We start from the raw sequence: 20,295 nt of genomic DNA on the forward strand, positions 1-20,295 counted from the left end.
TCTAAACTGGGCCCTCTTGAAGGTGCCAATGCAACCTAGTCAGGTTGTAACCAACACCTATGGTCAGTCTTTTGACCTAGTCTGATTAAATGGATAAATCCTCCTATTCAGAGCAACAATCCTTATAGATATTTCTCTGTAGAAACTGCTGGATTCTGTCTCGCCCTTGACCTTGACCCCCTGAGCACAGGTGGGTGGGTTAGCATTCATGGATGCCACAGGGCGAGGATCACTGCAAGTGTGAGGATGGAGCTGAGGAACGTTTCAGGTGTTTCCCTCGGCTGGCCGCTGTGTCTGGGATTGGGAGCTGGGGTTCCTGTGCAGGGTGCGTGCGGGGTGTGCATGTGTGTGTAGCAGAGGTTTGTGTGAGGAGGATGGAGAAGTCTGGACCTGGCCACTGTGGAGAATGGAGCGAGAGAGCTGATAAGTGAGACACAGGACTGCTCTTCCCCTGCCCCCTCCAGGATGGTTAGACCCCCCTGCCACCTGGTGGGAACCTCTGGGACCCTGTTTTTCTCTCCCACCCCATCCCTTTCGCCCACATCTCCTACTCTTGACGAAAGAAAGACAGAGGTTACGATAGGATTCCATAGTAGCCACTATACTGCATGAATATTTGGAAAATATTCTGAAATCAGGAAATTCTTTAGGAATTATTAGTTTTTCACAAGTAAGTTTAATTCATTTAAAAAAGCAGAAAGAAACCTTTTCTTATCAAAATTAATAAATTTCTGTTGCCTGCTGAGTACACAGCACTGTGCTGTGCAGTGAGGAAGCCAACAGGGCACAGGTCTCTTCCTCAGGGTGCTCTTACGTGGGAGTGGAGGGGGGAACGCTCTCTCCCACCTCTGCGCTCGCCCTCTGGGAGCATGGCACCCCCACCTCACCCTCAGCCCGGCACAGGTCCTGCCTCTGCCCTTCACGGCTGCTGTCCTTCCTGAGTCATTGGCACCGGCCCCGTGTGACTGTCTCTGTCTGCTCTTTGTACTCGATTGTAAGCTGCTTCACCCCAGTGTGCACCTGACTCACTCGGCTGACAGTTTGCATTTCTAATGAGATCCCAGCTGCTGCTGTTGCTGCTGGTCTAGACACTACTCTGAGCACAACTGGTCTGAACCCACAGGGAAAGATAGTTCTCAAGGGCCCCGCTGCCTCCTCTGTGGAGTCAGTTAACTTTATCATGCAGCACAGGGCTCGTTTGCTGCTAGTCTGAGAACCAGGACCCCTTTCCTCGTTCCTTAGAGATACTCTGAACTTTCCAGTTCAGAGAGGACTCAGATCTTACTTCCAGAGACTTTTTAAAACCCAGGTTTGTGGTTATTCATTTATTTGTCACAATTTGGTTAGTGATTCTTACCAGCATAATGAAACCGACTTCAGGTATTAAATTCTTTATGTTAAATTATAATCACTACCAGAGTTAGAGGAGGTGAGGGCTAGAGATTTCTCTATAAACTCACTCAAGTATAAATGAAAACAAGGCTCAGACTGAATTCTGCCTATACGTAGGTTTATATCCAGGTTTGCATGATTCAGCCATATAACAAGTTTTATATGTGTAGTAAAGTCCCAGCTACTAATTTTCTATTGTTGCCCTAAGAAATGACTACAAATGTATTAGCTTAACACAAATGTATCTCACAGTTTTGAAGTTAGAAGGCCAGGCACAGTGTGGCATAGCTGGGTCTTTGCTCTGGGTTTTCTGGGGGAGCTGAAGAGGTTGGGCTGTTTTCCTCTATGGAGGCTCGTTCAGGTTGGCAGAGATCAGTGCTGTGCAGCTGGAGGGTTGAGGTCGCCTTTTCCTTGCTGTCTCTGGGCTGGGGATTGCTCAAAACTTCTGTGCACTGGCTGCATTCCTGTTCTTTTGGCCGCCTTCCTGCATCTTCCAACCTAGCAATCTGTTGAGTCCAGAAGGGTTGAGTCCTTCTCGAGCTTTGAGTCTCCCTGGCTGCCTGTCCTGTTTCTGCCTTGTCTCGTACTTTTTTTTTTTTTTAATCCTCTCCCAAGGATAGAGTGGGAGGGAGGGAGAGGGAGAGAGAGAAACATTGACGTGAGAGGGACACATTGCTGGTTGCCTCCCGCACGACCCCAACCAGAGCCAGGGATGAGCCACAACCAGGGCACGTGCCCTTGACCAGAGTCGAGTTCGAGACTGGTCCGAGGGCCGATGCTTTAACTACTGAGCCAGACCGGCCAGGGCTTGTCTCCTACTCTGGGTATGGATGAGGTCACTTTAGTAGTAATAACTCAAATTGTAGACTTGCTACCCTCCTCTCTTTACACAGGCCCTTGTAAAAGTGTTTCTGGAAGCCCCCCAGGGGGCGTGTCACGTTCTCATGAAGTGACTGAGTCTTCAGTCTTCCTCTTTCTGCTTTTAGGGGTTTCTGTGATTGCTTTGGGCCTACCCCTCCATCCAGGGTGATCTCTGTCGTTCAAGGTCAGCTCATTAGCATCCTTCTTATCCATGTGCTGATTCCCTTTACAGCAATGCCCAGATTGTGTTTGATTCAATAACCAGGCGATGGGGATCTCGGCACGACGTCTTTTCAGTTCTGCCTATTACAGATGGAATGCCGGTTGTCCTAATGTTGTGTATCTAGGGCCTAACAATCCCCTGGAATCAGCAGCTGGACCTGGGGCCATTTACTTATCAAGTCTCGGGTGCCTTTCTGAGGGCCTGTTAGCTCTGCATCCCTGGGTCATACAAGGGCCAGAGTTCTTCTGTGGTATTTCTAGTCAATCCTCGTACTTTAGGTATCTATCATAAATTTCACTACTAAAAATAAATTTCCACAACCATTGTACTAATTAACAAAGTCAGAAATTTAGCCAGTATGAGAATCCACGTCTAACCCCAAGTGTGCCACTTGGTGTTGGCTGTGGGGAGGGTGGCTGGCTGGCTGACCGGCCAGTGGTCCCTTCATTAAAACACTAGATAACTACTCCTGGAGTCCGTATTCCAGATTAAGACAACAAATTGCCTTTGGGTGACAGGTTAAAGCCAACTGACACACATTTATGTCACACTGTTTTTTTTTTTTTTTGTTTGTTTGTTTTTTATCCTCACCCGAGGATATTTTTTCATTTTTTGTACAGATAGAGTGGGAGGGAGAGAGAGGAAGGGAGAGAGAGAGAAACATCGACGTGAAGGGACACATCGAGTGGCTGCCACCCGCACGACCAACCAGGGCCGGGGACAAACTGCAACCGAAGTACGTGCCCTTAGCGGGAACCGAACCCGGGTCTCTGCGGACCGCAGGCCGACGCTCTAACCGCTGAGCCAAACTGGCCAGGGCTATGTCACACTGTTTATGTTGAAATGTTTTGAAATAAAACTCAGATGAGGTTGCAAAGACACGTGAACCCTGAACTGAAATCCTCAGGGTCTCACCCTTATTCTCACCCTGTGCCTGGCACACAGTGGACTTGCAGCAAATACCTGAGTAAATACATAAAGCGAATTAACGAGCTTCTGGGCTTCAGTATATACAGCGGTTACATACAGTAGAGGAACAGTATGTCAGATGGAACTGCACAGGAGGAAGTGGAACTATGACGGGTCATTCTGTGGAACGAGGACTTGATCATACTCAGCGCTGTAGACGTGCACACTGCAAACAGACTCCAACATCTTTGTCAGCATTGACCGTAATGATGCCTTATTGGAAGGTGCATGCTGCATTTTGAGGTATTGTTTTAATAACTAGATTAAAGCACCTGATGGTAAAGGACGTTTATTTACATCCACCATCAGCAATTACCAGTTTTACCCCTTTCTCCTTCCCACCTGACTTTCTCAGACCTCACCTGTCTTTGGGTGTTGTGGATGAAGTCTGTTGGTAGTAATAACTCAGATGGTACTGTCTGGCAACCCTCCTCTCCTTACACAAGGCCCCGGGTCCTTGTTCAAGGGTTTCTGGAAGTTTCTGGAAATCCGCAGTGGTTATGTCAAAGGTCTCATTACTAGGGCCGCGGCTGCACCTGCGCTTCTCCCTGAGCCTTGCCCGCCAGCGCCGCGCCCAGCCCGTGGGTCAGGGGAGCTCGGGCAGCCGTTTGTCATTCCCTGGAGTAGAACCATCTCAAGCGGCAGTTTAAGTTTATATTTACAGCCTCGCCCCTGCTCCTCATGGGAGAAACATGACTGATGGACAACACGTGCTCAAAACTGTCCTCCCCTCGAACTGAGACACTGTGACTGGGTCAGTCTATCATCTGGCTCCTTCCCTCAAAGTGAAGCCTCCCAAGGAGCCTCACTCCTCATGCACAGGCCGTGGGCAGCCCACCTGCTTCAGTTCCCCGAGGGACACATCCACAGGGCGTCTGCAGCCCCGGTCTCTGTTACAGAGTGCCCCTCTTACGCCAAGTTTTCCCTCTTCTCAGTCCCAAATTCTGCCTCCTCACCTCACCCATACCTTCTTTATGGGGTGTAGGAGGGAGAGGGGTCCAACTTTGGAAGCCTAGATATTGTGCCCTTTAAAAATCCAAGACTGTGATCTTACAGTAGTTTACCAATTGGAAATGGCTATTTAATGACTTTTGCGTTAGTGATAAAGGTCCCTGCCCCCGCTCCCCCACAGTCCTCTTACTCATCTCCTTTTTACTTTTTTCTTCGTGTTGTGAGCATTTCCCAATGTGAAATGAAAACCTAGACCAGATAAAATTGACAGGAACCTTTACTGTGAAAGTTCAAGATGCTAAAAAAAAAAAAATCTCTGAAATGATGATTGATACCACAAAGTATCACCTTTCGTAGTCTCCAGATGTCGTGAGAAATATAAGATCTGTTTTAAATGCAATAAAGAGCCTCAGGTACTCTGGTCCCCAGTATTTCTTTCGTGTGTATGTGATTATATTTACCTGAAACACTCAGGAATGAAAAGTGACCCCTGCCCTTCTCTCTCCCTGCCCTGAGATAAAGCCCAGTTTGGTTTATTTCTGCCATCCTTAAAAAAAAAAAGAAAGAAAAAAAATTCCTTATATGGCAGTTTCTAAGCAGCCAAATAGTCAGCTGTGTGATTAAAATGTCAAAAAAGAGTAGGAAAGCTGGCCCCTGGGAAAAGTATGTTTGGAGATTTACACAAAGGCTGGAGACGGACCGGGGAGAAGGCTGTGCCTCCGGGTCCTGGAATACAGTGACTAAGGGCAGTTGGCCGGTCCCCTCCCAGACTGACACAGGCCTTTCTGCACAAGAAGGGAGCTGGCAGGAGCTCTTGGCGTGCAAGCAGCGCACCTGCTTAACCTCTGCTTAGCGCCTTTTCTGCTTCTCTTCACCTCACAAGCCTTTAGCTTTGAGAGCCTCCTTCCGCAGTATCACATAGCAGCGAATGGGGTTCGGGGTGGGGAATGAAGGAACTGGGATGAGGAAAGGGATCCGAGGTGCAATGAGGTGGGTTTAAATTATGATCAAGAATGATCCCCGTTTACCTCAAACCTTGTAAACTGGACAAGTTGGTGCATCAACCACAGCCCTAGACCCTGCTTTAGACCCTGACGGGAGAAGGGTCTTCCTCAGAAGCCCCGCCCTCTGCCAGTGGTCCCGCCCTCTGCCAGGGGCCCAGGAGTGACTGGGAGGTGGGGCAGTGAGACAGGGAAACGCGGTGGCTTCTAGAGAAGCTGGTTTTCAAGCTAATACCTAATGGTCTTGTCTTGTTTTTAAAAGCCTCTTGCCTTAAAACACAGCTAGTAGCCGGAATACCGTGCTCTCTGGGTAATTATTTTCTGGTGTTGCATCCTGGTTAACTTGTGTCGGTTAACCTGATGCATCTGCTTTGTGGAAAGGGGGGAATTACTGTAAGGTAGCTTATGCTAGGAAGTGAGGAGCATTTCATTTTAAACAGAAAGCTGTGTGTGGAAAGGTGATGGCAATGGTTTCCCCCGAGTCAGAGGGTGTCGGGGAGAGAGGTTTTTCAGATTCGATCTCTGTTCAGCACTTTACAAGGATAGTGGGCACTTCATTTAGGGGGAGTTTTTCATTTCAGTGGCATAGAAATCATTGTCTTTGTGGTTTAATAGATGACAGTTGCAGTGTAAGAGCAGTGTCTCCTGGTTTCAGTGGCTCCTAACAGGTCTGGTGTCCAGTGGTCCTCATTCTCGAGTCAGTCTGCTCAGCTGACCACCTCAGGGACCTCGAATGCCCCTTGTCATAGTAGCCCAACGTGGATACGGTAGCTCTTCTCATTCCGGAGAGCATTCCTCTTATTCTCTCTGATTCCTTAGGTCCTTTGTTAACTTGTTTGGATGGCTGTCTTTTAGAGTAGGGTCTTTCCTGGGCTGTTTGGTCATCTGTGTATGTATGTAAGTGTGCGGTGCTAAAATGCTGATTGAAAGGGGTGGGTGTTTATTGAGCACAGGCTTTGAGTAGAGTGATTGGTCAGGGACCACTATTTCTTTCCTTTTTCTTTTGTCTTTTCTTTTTTTATTTAATTAATTAATTTATTTTTGTTACAGATGTTTCTCCTTTTCCCCCCCACTGATCCCCACCCCCCCACTTTGTCCCCAGCTTGGTTGTCCATGTCTATTGTTCATGCATACATGCATGTAAGTTCTGTGGTTTATCTCTCCCCCAACACCCCCTCTTTTGGGGATTGTCAGTCTGTACCCCACTTTCACATCTCTGGGACTACCCCATTCCTCAGACTGTTATGTTCATTATATTCCACAAATAAGTGAGATCATATGATACTTGTCTTTCTCTGTTTGGCTTGTTTGACACTTTCCAGGTTCCTCCATGTCGTCTCAAAGGATAAGAGAGCTTTCTTTCTTATAGCTGCATAGCATTCCATTGTGTATATGTACCACAGCTTTTTTATCCATTCATCTACTGATGGACACTTGGGCTGTTTCCAGATCTTAGCTATTGTAAATAGTGCTGCTACAAACATGGGGATACATATATTCTTTCTGATTGGTATTTCAGGCTTCTTAGGGTTTTTTCCTAGAAGTGGGGTCACTGGGTCAAATGGAAGTTCAATTTTTAATTTTTTGTTTGTTTGTTTTTTATCCTCACCTGAGGACATTTTTCCATTTTTTTGTTCAGGTAGAGTGGGAGGGAGAGAGAGGAACAGAGAGAGAGAGAGAAACATCGATGTGAAAGGAACACATCGAGTGGCTGCCACCCGCACAACCGACCAGGGCCAGGGACAAACTGCAACCGAGGTACGCGCCCTTAGCGGAAACCGAACCCAGGTCTCTCAGGACCACAGGCCGACGCTCTAACCGCTGAGCCAAACCGGCCAGGGCAACAATTTTTAATTTTTTGAGGTAACACCATATTGTTTTCCATAGTGGCTGCACCAGTCTGCATTCTCAACAGCAGTGTACTAGAGTCCACACCCTCGCCAACACTTGTTGTTTGATGATTTGTTGATGATGGCCATTCTGACAGGTGTGAGGTGATACCTCATTGTTGTTTTAATTTGCATCTCTCTGATGATTAGTGATGTTGAGCATTTCTTCATATGTCTCTTAACCATTTGTATGTCCTATTTGGAGAGGTGTCTATTTAGTTCCTCTGCCCATTTTTCAATTGGGTTCTTTGTCTTCCTTTTGTGGAGTTGTATGAGCACTCTATATATATTGGAAATTAACCCCTTATCTGATACATCATTGGCAATTATGCTCTCCCATACAGTGGGTAGCCTTTCCGTTTTGATGATTGTATCTTTCGCTGTGCAGAAGCTTTTGAGTTTGTTGTAGTCCCATGTGTTCATTTTCTCCTTTGTTTATGTTGCCTTAGGGGATGTATCAGTGAAAATTCTGCTGCATATGATGTCTGAAATTTTGTTGCCTACATTTTCTTCTAGGATTTTTTATGGAGTCATGAGTCACATTTAAGTCTTTTATCCATTTTGAGTTTATTCTTGTGTAGGGTGTAAGTTGATGGTGTAGTTTCATTTTTTTTTGCATGTAGCTGTCCAATTTTCCCAACACCATTTATTAAAGAGGCTGTCTTTACTCCACTGTATGCTCTTGCCACCTTTGTCAAATATCAATTGAGCATATTGCGTTGGGTCCATTTCTGGGTTTTCTATTCTGTTCCATTGATCTATATGCCTGTTCTTGTGCCAGTACCAGGCTGTTTTGATTACAGTGGCTTTGTAGTATAACCTGAAATCTGGTAATGTGATCCCTCCAACTTTGTTCTTCTTTTTCACGATTGCTGTGGCTATTCAAGGTCTTTTTTGGTTCCATATGAACTTTTAAAGTATTTGTTCTAGGTCTGTGAAGTATGTCATTGGTATTTTGATGGGGATTGCATTGAATCTATAGATTGCTTTGGGTAATATGGATATTTTAATTATGTTAATTCTTCCAATCCATGAACAGGGTATATGCTTCCACGTTTTTATATCTTCCTCTATTTCTTTTTTCAATGACGTGTAGTTTTCTGCAAATAGGTCCTTTATTTCTTTGGTTAAGTTTATTTCTAGGTATCTTAATTTTTTTGCTGCGATGGTTAATGGGATTGTTTTTTTAGTTTCTCATTCTGTGAGTTCATCATTGGTGTATAAGAAATGCTGTTGATTTCTTGATGTTAATTTTGTATCCTGCTACTTTGCCAAATTTTAGTGTTGCCCATTGAGTATGATGTTGGCTGTAGGTCTTTCATATATGGCCTTAATTATGTTGAGATATTATCCCTCTATTCCCAGATTGCTGGGCATTTTTATCAGAAATGGGTGCTGGATTTTGTCAAATGCTTTTTCAGCGTCTATTGATATGATCGTATGATTTTTATTCTTAACTTTTTTTATGTTGTGTATCACATTTATTGATTTGCGAATATTGTACCAGCTTTGCATCCCTGGGATGAATCCCCACTTGGTCATGGTGAATAATTTTTTTGCTGTATTGCTGGATTCGATTTGCTAGTATTTCGTTCAGGATTTTGACATCTATGTTCATCAGGGATATTGGCCTATAGTTTTCTTTCTTTGTAGTGTCTTTTCCTGGTTTTGGAATTAGAATTATGCTGGCCTCATAAAACGAGTTTGGAAGTCTTCCTTCTTCTTAAATTTTTTAAATAGTTTGAGGAGATCGGGTATTAGTTCTTTGAATGTTTGGTAAAGCCATCTGGGCCTGGGCTTTTGTTTGCTGGGAGAGTCTTGATTACATCTTCCTTTTCTTTTGTTGTTATTGGTCTGTTCAAGTTTTCTATCTCTTCGCGGTTCAGTTTTGGGAGACTATGTGTTTCTAGAAATTTGTCCATTTTGCTTAGATTGTCGTAATTGTTGCCGTATAATTGTTCTTAATATTTGTTAACAATCCTTTGTATTTCTGTGGTGTCAGTTATTATTTCTCCTCTTTCATTTCTGATTTTGTATATTTGGGTTCTCTCTTTGTTTCTTGGTGAGTCTAGCTAAGGGTCCATCAATCTTGTTTATCTTTCCAAAGAACCAGCTCTTTGTTTCATTGATCCTTTGAATTGGTTTTTTTTGTTTGTTTGTTTTCCATGTCATTTATTTCTGCTCTGATCTTTACTATTTCCTTCCTTCTACTTGCTCTGGGGTTTTCTTTTTGTTTGCTTCCTAGTTATTTAAGTTGTGAGGTTAGATAGTCTATTAGAGATTTTTCTTGTTTCTTGAGGTAGGCCTGTAGTGCTATGAACTTCTCTCTCAGAACTGCTTTTGCTGCATCCCATAGATTTTGTCTTGTTGTGTATTTGTTTTCATAGGTTTCCAGGAAGTTTTTAATTTCTTCCTTGATCTGCATGATAACCCATTCATTATTCAATAACATGCTATTTAGCCTCCATGTTTTCAAATGTCTTTGCATGTTCTTGTTGCAATTGATTTCTAGTTTCATGCCATTGTGATCTGAGAAGGTGCTTGATATTATTTCAGTGTTCTTGAACTTGTAGAGACTTAGTTTGTGCCCTAACATGTGGTCTATCTTTGAGAATGTCCCATGTGCACTTGAGAAGAATGTGAATTCTGTAGTTTTGGGGTGTAATTCTCTATAGATAACTATTAAATTCATTTGACCTAGCACTTCATTTAGAGTCTGCGTTTCCTTGTTAATTTTTCCTCTGGAAGATCAATCCAGTGATGTAAGCAGGGTGTTGAAGTCCCCTGCTATGATTATATTGCTGTTGATTTCTCCTTTGAAGTCCTCTAGAAGATTTTTAATATATTTTGGTGCTCCTATATTGGGTGCATATATGTTTACCAAGGTTATATCTTCCTGTTGGATAGATCCTTTCAATATTATGTAGAGGCCTTCTTTGTTTCTAGTTATAGCCTTCATTTTGAAATCTACTTTATCAGATATGAGTGTTGCTATCCCAGCTTTTTTTTCCTTTTCGTTTGCTTGAACGAGTTTTTTTCATCCCTTCACTTTCAACCTATGTGTCTTTTGTTGTGAGGTGGGTCTCTTGTAAACAACCTAAATGTGAGTCATGCTTTCTTATCCAGTCACCTACTCTTTGTCTTTTTATTGGAGCATTCAAACCATTCACATTTAAGGTGATAATTGATATGTACTTATTTATTGCCATTTTTGTTTAGTGTAGTTATATTTTTCTTTCTATTTCTTCTAATTACGGCAGTTCTTTTAGCATATCTTGCAGTGCTGGTTTGGTGTTAATATATTCCCTTAGCCTTTTTTTGTATTGAAAGCTCTTTTTTTGACCTTCTATTTTGAATGTTAGCGTTGCTGGATAGAGTAGTCTTGGAGTCAGATCCTTGTTTTTCATGACCTTGATTACTTCAACTTGGTTGGTTTTCAATGTTTCTATATCTTTACTCATGGTGCTGATGTCCTTACTCATCCTGTTGAGCTTCCTCAAGATCATGGCTCTGATCTCTACCTCTGATAATTTACTTAACTGCATTTCATTTATCTCATCTTCGATAGAGTTCTCTTGTTCTTTCATTTGGGATTTGTTTCTTTATTTCATCATTTTGGCTATCTCAGTGGGTTTTGGAGCCTGCCAAATTTTCCCTGTGGGTGTTGGTGTTCTGCTGTTTGTGGCTCCCTTTACTGGGTTTGGATGAGCCTGGGTAGGCCCATGTTAAACACCACTGTCAAGTCTTACTTTCCTGAGTAGATTTGCAAGCCCAGGAAAGGTTCAGTTATCCTCTAGCTTTTTCCTGGAGGCTAGTAGTCTCAGTTACTCAGTGCCTTAGAATGTAGCCCTGGTGTTCTGCGTGAGAGGATTTCCAGAGGGTGGGATAGATGCTGGCTTGATAGATGCCTGAGGCTCAATTTGCATTTCTTTGCCTCACCTGGGAAAGGCTGAAACTCCGAAGGGGAGGCCTGCTGCTTTTCCCCACAGCTCTGGGAAGGAGCACACTGGCCACTGTTCTTTGTGGCTGCAACTCAGCAAAAACTCTGAGTGCCCTCCAAATCCTGGGTGTCCCCACATAGTTCCAGCCCAGTCTGCCCTCCCTCTGCCGTAGCCCCCAGGTGAGTGGCTGTGGCTATTTTAGCACTCTGTTCAGGATCTCTGCACTGTGGAGTGGGCTTGGTCTTTATTCCCCAAAGGTGCTGCTCACAGCTAAGACTGCTGCTGTCCATGGGCTCCCAGCCTGCCACCCTCTTGCACCTCCGCAGATCCTACCAGTGTCTCTGGTTATATAGTCCTGTCCTGCTGCTTTACTGTTGCTTTTTTTCCTGAGGATTTGTCTTTATTTTAGTTGTAATTTCCATTTGGTCTATGTAGCTTCCATTCACTCTGCCTCCATTTTCACATCCTCTACACCTATCTTGTGTGTAGCTGGGTTAGGCAGGCCTCTCTGGTGCCCCCGCACCCTGCAGGTCCCGCGGGTAACTGGATTGCACAGACCCTTTGGGGACCTGGCTCTATGCCTATGTTATGGGCTGCCGGGTCGCACAGGCCTCTGTGGTGCCCCTGCACCCTGCAGGTCCCGCAGGCAGGCAGCTGGATTGCACCAGTTTCTCTCAGGCTCCGTCTTCCCACTGCTGTTGTGAGCTGCTGGACCACACAGGGCTCTGTGGAGCCCCAGGTCCCGCTGCTGGTGGCTGGGGAGTGCTGCTGCCCTGTGGGGCTCAGCTCCTGCTCAGCTTTTGCTGTAGTTTTTGGGGATGGGTCTCAGCTGCTGGTCTGTGCTTCTGTTGCCTGGGGATGGATATCTGCTCCCCAGCCTCTGTTGCTGGGGGTGTATCTGGACTCTGATCGGGCTGCTACTGTGGGGGATGGTGCTGGGCTCCGGGCTGTCTGCGGCTTCTGCAACTGGTACCTTGGCAGCTCCACTACTGTGCACTGGTCTGTGTTGACACAGAGTGTCCATGGTCCGATGGTGCCAGGTGCGCTGGTGGGCTCAGGTCGCTAGGCCCTAGCCGCTCACACTGCCTCCTCCCAGGGAAGACCCGGGATCTTCCAAAATGGTGGGACCTCCCCACGGTGCAGGGAGAAGCGCCCTGAAGGGCCTCTTACAGCAGCAGCCGGCTGCTCCGTCCACAGCACAGGGACCTTCTGCTCCGCGGCTCTGCACTTCAGGAGTTTGGTCGTCCACCTTCACGTCCACTCACGCTCTCTCACACTAGTTCACTCTCACAGACACACCCTCCCTCCGGTCCTGCCCGCCTCCATCTTCATGGGGAATTCTCAGGACTGCTTTCTTCAAGTCTAATAGATTTTGCATTGTTGTATGTTCATTTTTGTTTGTTTCCAGGAAAATATTTGATTTCTTCTTTGATCACATCGCTAACCCATTCATTGTTTAATAACATACTATTTTGCCTCCATGTGTTTGAATGTTTTTGATTTTTTTATTGTAGTTGGTTTCTAGCTTCATGCTGTTGTGATCCAAGAAGATGCTTGATAATGATGTCAGTCTTCTTGAACTTGTAGAGACTTGATTTGTGTCCTAACATATTGTCTGTCTTTGAGAATGTTCCATGTGCACTTGAGAAGAATATATATTCTGCTGCTTTGGAAATAAATGTTCTGTAAATATCAATTAAATCCATCTGATCTAGTGTGTCATTTAAGGTCACTGTTTTCTTGTTGATTCATTGGTTGAGTCTTGTATGTGCCCTGTCCAGTAATCAAACTGTTACCTTGGTGTATCTGGACAGTGCTCTAACCAACTTAGTTACCTGCCAGGGTAGTACTTGCCATTTCTTTGGAGGCATGTCCCCAACATGCCTGTGATTATTGATAGGTCTTTTCCCTTGCTGAGTTTCCCAGAGAGGAATCCTCTAGTTTCTTCCTGCCTCTGTGGGCAAGCTTGTAGTCAGTGTTCTTACAACTGAGAGGGAGGAGGCATCCCTCTGAGACCCACTGATCTGCATGCAGAATTTTTTCTTAATTTCAGTTATTTAGCCAAACATTGAAGAGTTCAGCTCTTGAGTCTCCATGGGCTTTACATTCAGCCTTTCCAGAGAAAAACTCAGTCTTCAGGATGAGGGATGCAATGCCCCTGGTTCAGGGTGGGGGTGGGGATCTTGAGTATATTTTCAACCATGGTCCTCTCTTTGACCCCGCTTGTGCCCCTGCCTTCAGAGGTGTCTCCTGTCTCAGCCCGAGTCCTCCCGTCCTGCTACCCGGCGCTCACTTTTTCTAGTTGGCTCTATCCACTGCCCCTTGGCAGTTTGTTTCTGACTTTGACGTTTGGTTTCTTGCCTGTGGTTGTCTCCTTACCCCATTGGTCTCTCTAAATTCTCTTTACTGCAGTTTTAGTGGTGTTTTGAAAGGGAGTTGATGGCAAACAAGCGTTCGTCTGCTATGTTTAAGGGAAAGTGAATACAAATTCTCTAATAAGCGATTGAGAGTGGGAAGAATAAAATCTATGGTTATAAATTTATCTTGTTTTATGGTGTTTTAGATCCAGCTTCTTGTGAAATAAAAGGACCATGTTGGAGAACAGTTGTTTATATTCACCTCATAATATTTCAACTCCTGGTAAAAGTTACAATGAATAAAAGATTTGCTGACTATTCAGCCAAGGTCCACTGCCCTGGCCTTTTCTATAAATGCACATTTAATCTGGATTTCCTAGTATTGTAAACACTGAGTGGTGGTTTAATATGTGGGCTTCACACCTGCATAGACTACAAAACTGGATTCTGCTTTGCTGTGTGTGGGCCATGAGTAAATTGTCGAACTGATTGGACCCTTAGTTTCCTGATCTAAAAATGGGTGAAATAGTGCTTTTCTCCCAGTGTTATCAGGCTTGAATTCATTATTATTTGTAAGTGCTTATGTATGACCACTGATTATGTACTTTAGTATACTCTAGGTCTCCTTTTTAAAATAATTTTTATTTATAGATTGATTTTAGAGAGAGAGAGAGGAAGGGAGGGGGGGAGAGAGAGGAAGAGACATCGATTTATTGTTCCACTTATTATGCAACCATTCATTCTGGTTGCTTATTCTTTTTTTTAAATCCCCACCTGAGGATATTTGTTAATTTTAGAGAGAGAGGAAGGGTGGGAGAGAGAGAGAGAGTGAGAAACACCAATGTGAGAGATAAACATTGATTGGTTGCCTCCTGTATGTACCCCGACCAGAGAGTTGAACCCTCAACCTTTTGGTATATGGGATGATGCTCTAACCAACTGAACTACCCAGCCAAAGCCATTGGTTGCTTCTTGTAGGTGCCCTGACTGGGACGGAACCTACAACCTTGGCATATAAAAGGGACGATGTTCTAATCAACTGAGCTACTCAGCCAGAGCTTAGCTCTGCTTTTGTATCTGGTATCGCTGTTCACTGTGGTGAGTCTAGAGGCTCTGCTCCTCATGCCCTCACTCCTCAGTGTTGAGTAATTCTTATAGTTAGTGGTTGCCCTGTGAATAGAACACAGTTCAGACAGTTAAGTGGGTGGGCATGGATGCTATCTGAAGGCACTGCCTGATATCGGGGTTCGGGGTTCCGGCCATTTGTAGTGACCGTTGTGCATCCATGTGACATACCCACACTTGTAGAGAGTACTTATTTGTAGAGAACATTTCTGAAGGACATATGGGGCAGGTACATTGGAGCCAGGAAGCAGATCTTTTGGAGATCTACTGTTACTGTACCCTGAAGAGTTAAGGTGAACAGAAAGGTACAGGTAACTCTTGTGCAGGGGCATGGTGGCCGACTGAGCAATTCGAATAATTGGGCAGTGATAATAGAGCGTGCTCTCTCTATTAAGTCCTTTTAATAGAAAAAAGCAGATGACCAGAGAGAAATACGTCTGATCTCTTCTACCATAGTGAGTTGGTCCCAAACCAAACATGAAGAAAAGTTCTCATGTGTGTCCTGGTTCCACTTCTGCTTGCCCTGTTTGGGCCTCCCTAGTTTTTGGCTCCTCCACAGTAAATATCTTAGTGCTCCCTCTCCCCCGTCTTTCCCTCCATGAGTATTTCCATACGGATATGTGCATGTCTCACATAAAATCTGAATCGTACTTCGTACTCTGTTATATAGCCTACATCTTACACTTAAATTGTCGAAGAGCATATTCCTCCCCACCCCCATAACCATTCCATTTTAACCTTTAAAAAAGCCCTTCTCTAACACGGACAAATATTCCTTAGAGAAGAATCCCAAATAATACATGTGAAGAAATGAGGGAGATACTGAATCACCATTGGAACACCCCAGTGTTAAATACTGCAGGCAGGCCCGGTCAGTGTGGTTCAATGGTTGAGCATCAACCCATGCACCAAGAGGTCGCCGGTTCAATTCCTGGTCAGAGCACATGCCCAGGTTGTGGGCCTGCAGAAGGCAGCCAATCGATGTTCTCACTCATTGATGTTTCTGTCTCTCTCTCTCCCCCTTCCTCTCTCTCTAAAATCAATAAAGAATAAAATATTTAAAATAAATAAATAAATGAATGAGTACTGCAGGCAGCACCGGAGGCTGAGTGCTAAAATTAGGGAGCAAACCTTTAAAGAGAAATAAGACATTTGCAGAGTCTCAAAGTATTTCCCTCCAAATACTTACTGATTACTGTGATGGTTTTAACCAATAAAAATTCCTTGACACTTTTTGCTTCCAGAGGTGGACCTTAGTTCTCCTTTCCTTTGAGTGTGGTCTAAACTTAGGAACTCACTCGTAAGGAACAGAGGAAAGAAGAGGAAAACTGGAAACCTTATGGTGAGAGACCTGATAGGTGCCCCTAACTACGTGATCACGGTTATATCACCAGTAAAAGTCACGTTGAAATCATGAGCTGTTACAATCAGATGTGATGAGAGGGTCATGTCACCTCTGTAGTGTTCTTCCGAAAATCTATAGCGCCAGTCTAATTCATAATAAGACATCAGATAAATCCAAATTGGGGGAAATGCAAAGTATCAACTAGTAGGCTCTAAAATAGTCGAGGTCGTGAGAAACAAGGAAAGACTGAGGAATTGCAGGAAGAGGAGAGTACGGAGGCAGGATGACTGATGCAGTGGAATCTCAGATTGGATCCTGGAGCAGAAAAATGTTTTAAAAACCATGGTGTCTAAGGTTGGAAATCATATCCCTATTTGTCAAGTACCATAAGCTTCTTCAATAAGGTAGTTTATTTTCAGATGTAGTGCATTATATCTGGCTGGGAGTTGGATTGTATTTATGGTGGTAGAGATGCTTTTGCAGTAAACCTTTAGATGGCAGCATCTCTCACCATAAACCTCACTCTGAACTGAATTCCTCAGATGTGTAAGATGTTTAACACAGAAGGGCGCTCAGAATTAGCCCAACTCGCCCCTTCAGTGTGTGGTGACAGAGCTGAGGCCCGCAGAGGGTCAGGGCAGTGGCCAAGGGCCGAGTGGCAGAAGAGCTGTGGACCCCTGTCTGGCCCTCTTCCTACCACCCTTTCTCTTCCTGGTTCTGGGGCCTTGTTAAAAGCACACTTTCAGCCCTGGCCGGTTTGGCTCAGCGGTTGAAGCGTCAGCCTGCGGTCCGGAGAGACCGGGGTTCGGTTCCCGCTAGGGGCATGTACCTCGGTTGCAGTTTGTCCCCGGCCCTGGTTGGTCGTGCGGGTGGCGGCCACTCGATGTGTCCCTTCACATCGATGTTTCTCTCTCTCTCTCTCCCTCCTGCTCTATCTGAACAAAGAATGAAAAAGTGTCCTCAGGTGAGGATAAAAAAAAAAAAAGCACACTTTCAGTATCAGGCAACCAAGGAAAACAGGAGTACAGTGGGTGGTTTTGAACCGAAATGTGATATGATGTTTGAAAGGAGCACACAGAATAGGCGATCTATCTTTTTTATATATAAGAAGAACTATTTAGATATAATCCTCATAGCATACAACTCATTTAAAGTGTGCGCAACAGCAATTTCAGCATATTCACAAGATTGTGCAACTATCACCACAACCTAATTTTATAACATTTTTATCACCCAGAAAGAAGTCCCTTACCCCTAAGCCATCACCCCAGATGCCTACATATCTCCCAGTCCCTGGCAGCCATTCATACTTTGTTTCTATAACTTTGTCTATTATGGACATTCCGAATGAATGTGATGTAATACGTGGTCTTTGGGCGCTGGCTTCTTTCAGTTAGCATAAGGTTTTCAGGTTTTATCTGTGTTATAGCATGCATGAATCAGTACTTCATTCCTTTTCATTGCCCAATAATATTCCATCGTGTGGGTACATTGTATTTTGTTGTCATTAGTTGACGGGACATTTGGCTGCTATGAATAATGCTACTAGGAGCATTCACGCCCAAATTTTTGTGTGAACGTATTTTCACATAGAAGTGGAATTGCTGGGCCATTTGATAACTCGTTAACCTTTTTGAGGACCTGCCAAACTGTTTTCCAAAGTGGCTTCACCTGTCCATTGCACTAGCAGCGTGCAGCGGTTCCATTCCATCTCACCGAGAATTCCAGCTCTTCCGATAAGTTGGGGTGGAGGGAGCAGCGAGAGAGGACTCTGAGGCTCTCTGGTATCTCGAATCGCACGCCGCCGGCTGCGGTGCTGTTCTGAAGGCAGCCGTGCCAGCTGCCAGGAAAGCAGTCGTCTGCTCTGCCCCACGCACTTGCCATGCGTCACAGTCTGATAAAATGCCTGCGTCCTGCGGCTGCTCGGAGCGTGTTGATATTTCAGGCTGCTGTTTGTGATCCTTGCCTCCTGACTTTGGAGAGACCGAGCAACCCAGTCGTCTTTGTCCCACTTAGAGAAAAATTCCAAAGGGAAAAGCCCTCTGCCTCGAGCCGTCCAGGTTTGAACATGTCAAAAATCACTTACTCGACACACACCAAGGACAGCTGTGGAGCCTTCACAGCAGAAGAGCCGTTTGCTTGTTGTCAAAGTTGACATTCTCCGAACCGGGCTTACCCGTTTCTTCTTTGGCAGCCTACGCTGGACATTCCCGCGTCCGCGCTGAAATGACTGTGTGTGTGCTCAAGGGAGGGGAACGGCTGGCTCTTCCTTTAGGCATTTTTGGGTCCTGGTGAGGACACACACTCTACAAGCTGGGGCTTTGTTTGCATCTGGAAAAAATTAGCCACACTCAGATCTTTCCCATGCAGGTCCTGTCAGGAAGCCCAAGTATGTGGAAAGCCCCAGAGTACCTGGAGATGCTGTTTTAATCCCGTTCAGAGACGTGTCCAAGCCAACAGAGCCTAATGAGAATGGTAAGAATCTGTTTTCAATAATCCCCCCCCCCCCAAGATTTTACATAATGACACTTCATTTCTGAGTGAAACTTGAGTGCCTCTTTCAGGGATGCTGTGCTAAACTGAATGTATTTGGGAGGTTTCCCCCCCCCTGGGGTAGTTACAGAGATCTGTTCAACCACTGTAAATTCTTGGAATTATGTACATAGTGTAGCAATAGTTGAGTGGGTGTATATGCATTGTTTAAGGGTTAACTCTTATTTCCTCTCAGTTTTGACCTTCAGGGCACAGGGGAATATGAAAACTCAGACTGCTTCCAAGACTTTGTTTTGTTTTGTTTTTTAGTACTCCATCATTGTAGAATATTCAACAACAGGTTTTCGCTGAAACTCTAGCTGCACGAAGATTATAATAACTAGCTTACTTAAAACCATTTGGTGGCTTTTGAATGCTTATGTTTTAACATCTATAATTTTTCTTTAGGGGAATATTGAATGGGACAGAGGGGAACAAACCTCAAAGTGATTGAAACCTTTTCAAGAAGACATTTTATATTTTGCTTTTTTCCCCCTATATCTAGAAATATGTGTAACAGACATTACAAACTTAGAGCATTTCATGGATGTATTAATAGTTCTTTATTTTTTACAAATCAATTCAAGAATTTACCTATTTGTTCCTTTCTTGGGGTGGGGGGAGTCTCCCAACTCACAACTCTATAGTTTTTAATTTGTGTTTTTGAGTTTGTATCCTAATTTCCTAAAGAAACATGTGGCTAGGAGCCCTGGCTTATGTAGGGAAACCTGTTTTACCCTCATTTGGACACAGGCTCATGTAGTAATATGGAAAGAGAACTTGGGAAAACTCTTCTGTGTTTGCACTTTGAAACACCTGGCACCCTGCTCTCCTGAGTGTGGGTTGGGAGTATAGCTCCCGTATGTTCCAAGCAACAGGTGTGCATTTTGAGTTTCTGCATCTCGCATGGTGGAGAGTGGGTATGAAGTCGGGCATGGTAGGAAAATGGAGTGGGGTGGTGGTGGTGAAAATAAAGCTGAAAATGAGCTGAGAGAGGAGGGATTGGCAGAGGATGAAAATCGGGAAGGGGAGTTTGGGATGGTGGTGAGTGGGATGGGTCCAGGACTGGGCATTTGGGACAGGGAAGGGGGGTGTTGTGTGTGTCTTGGCATGAGTAATTCCACCTTTTCCCCTTCTGTCCAGGTGCCCAGTCATAGGTTTAGGTAAGAGGCTCCCACTGGGATTTGTGCTGAGGATGGGCAGGGTATGCAGTGGTGAAGAGGGCAGAGTCCACAGTGGTATCTGGTTAAGACGGCCATCCTACATACATGAGGACCCCCTTGGTTGCGAATTGCCGTGAGCAGGGTGTCCGTGTGTTGATCTGTTCTCTCATTTATGTTTTGGGTGTTGAATGGAAAAATAGCACCCTGTTCCACTAAAGTGAATATCAGTAATCTGCCTGTTTCTGAATAAGCCTGCCACCTCTTGCCCTCATTCCCACCCCCAAAGTCTTTGTAATCCTGGGTGGTTATGTCCCTGGCATTTTGGCTGGCCTAGACTCCATTATATAACCTCTTCCTCCCTGATGGAGAGTATTGTGGAGGTCCTGTCTCAAGTTTATGACTTCCCCTACAGTGAGAATGGGGGAGAAATTTAGGATTTTTATTGGGCAAAGAAAAGAGGTTATAAATAGCTTCCATTGTCAACTTCCCTCCTCTTGCTTAGGGTGGAATTGGCCGTCTTTCTCTGGGTGAGGAGGCATTCTTCTG

At 44.7% G+C, this 20,295-nt stretch overlaps 1 protein-coding gene across 1 annotated transcript in view; it reads left to right on the forward strand.

Moving 5' to 3' along the window:
* Positions 1-20,295, forward strand: part of TANC1 (tetratricopeptide repeat, ankyrin repeat and coiled-coil containing 1) — a 137,183-nt gene that overhangs the window by 33,077 nt on the left and 83,811 nt on the right. Inside the window, exon 5 of the mRNA XM_036253328.1 lies at positions 18,425-18,529. Within this exon, the coding sequence (XP_036109221.1) occupies positions 18,425-18,529 (105 nt within the window). The remainder of the gene's footprint in view (positions 1-18,424; positions 18,530-20,295) is intronic.

Source organism: Molossus molossus, unplaced genomic scaffold (assembly GCF_014108415.1).
Source record: "Molossus molossus isolate mMolMol1 unplaced genomic scaffold, mMolMol1.p scaffold_m16_p_11, whole genome shotgun sequence".
Classification (NCBI taxonomy): Eukaryota; Metazoa; Chordata; class Mammalia; order Chiroptera; family Molossidae; genus Molossus; species Molossus molossus.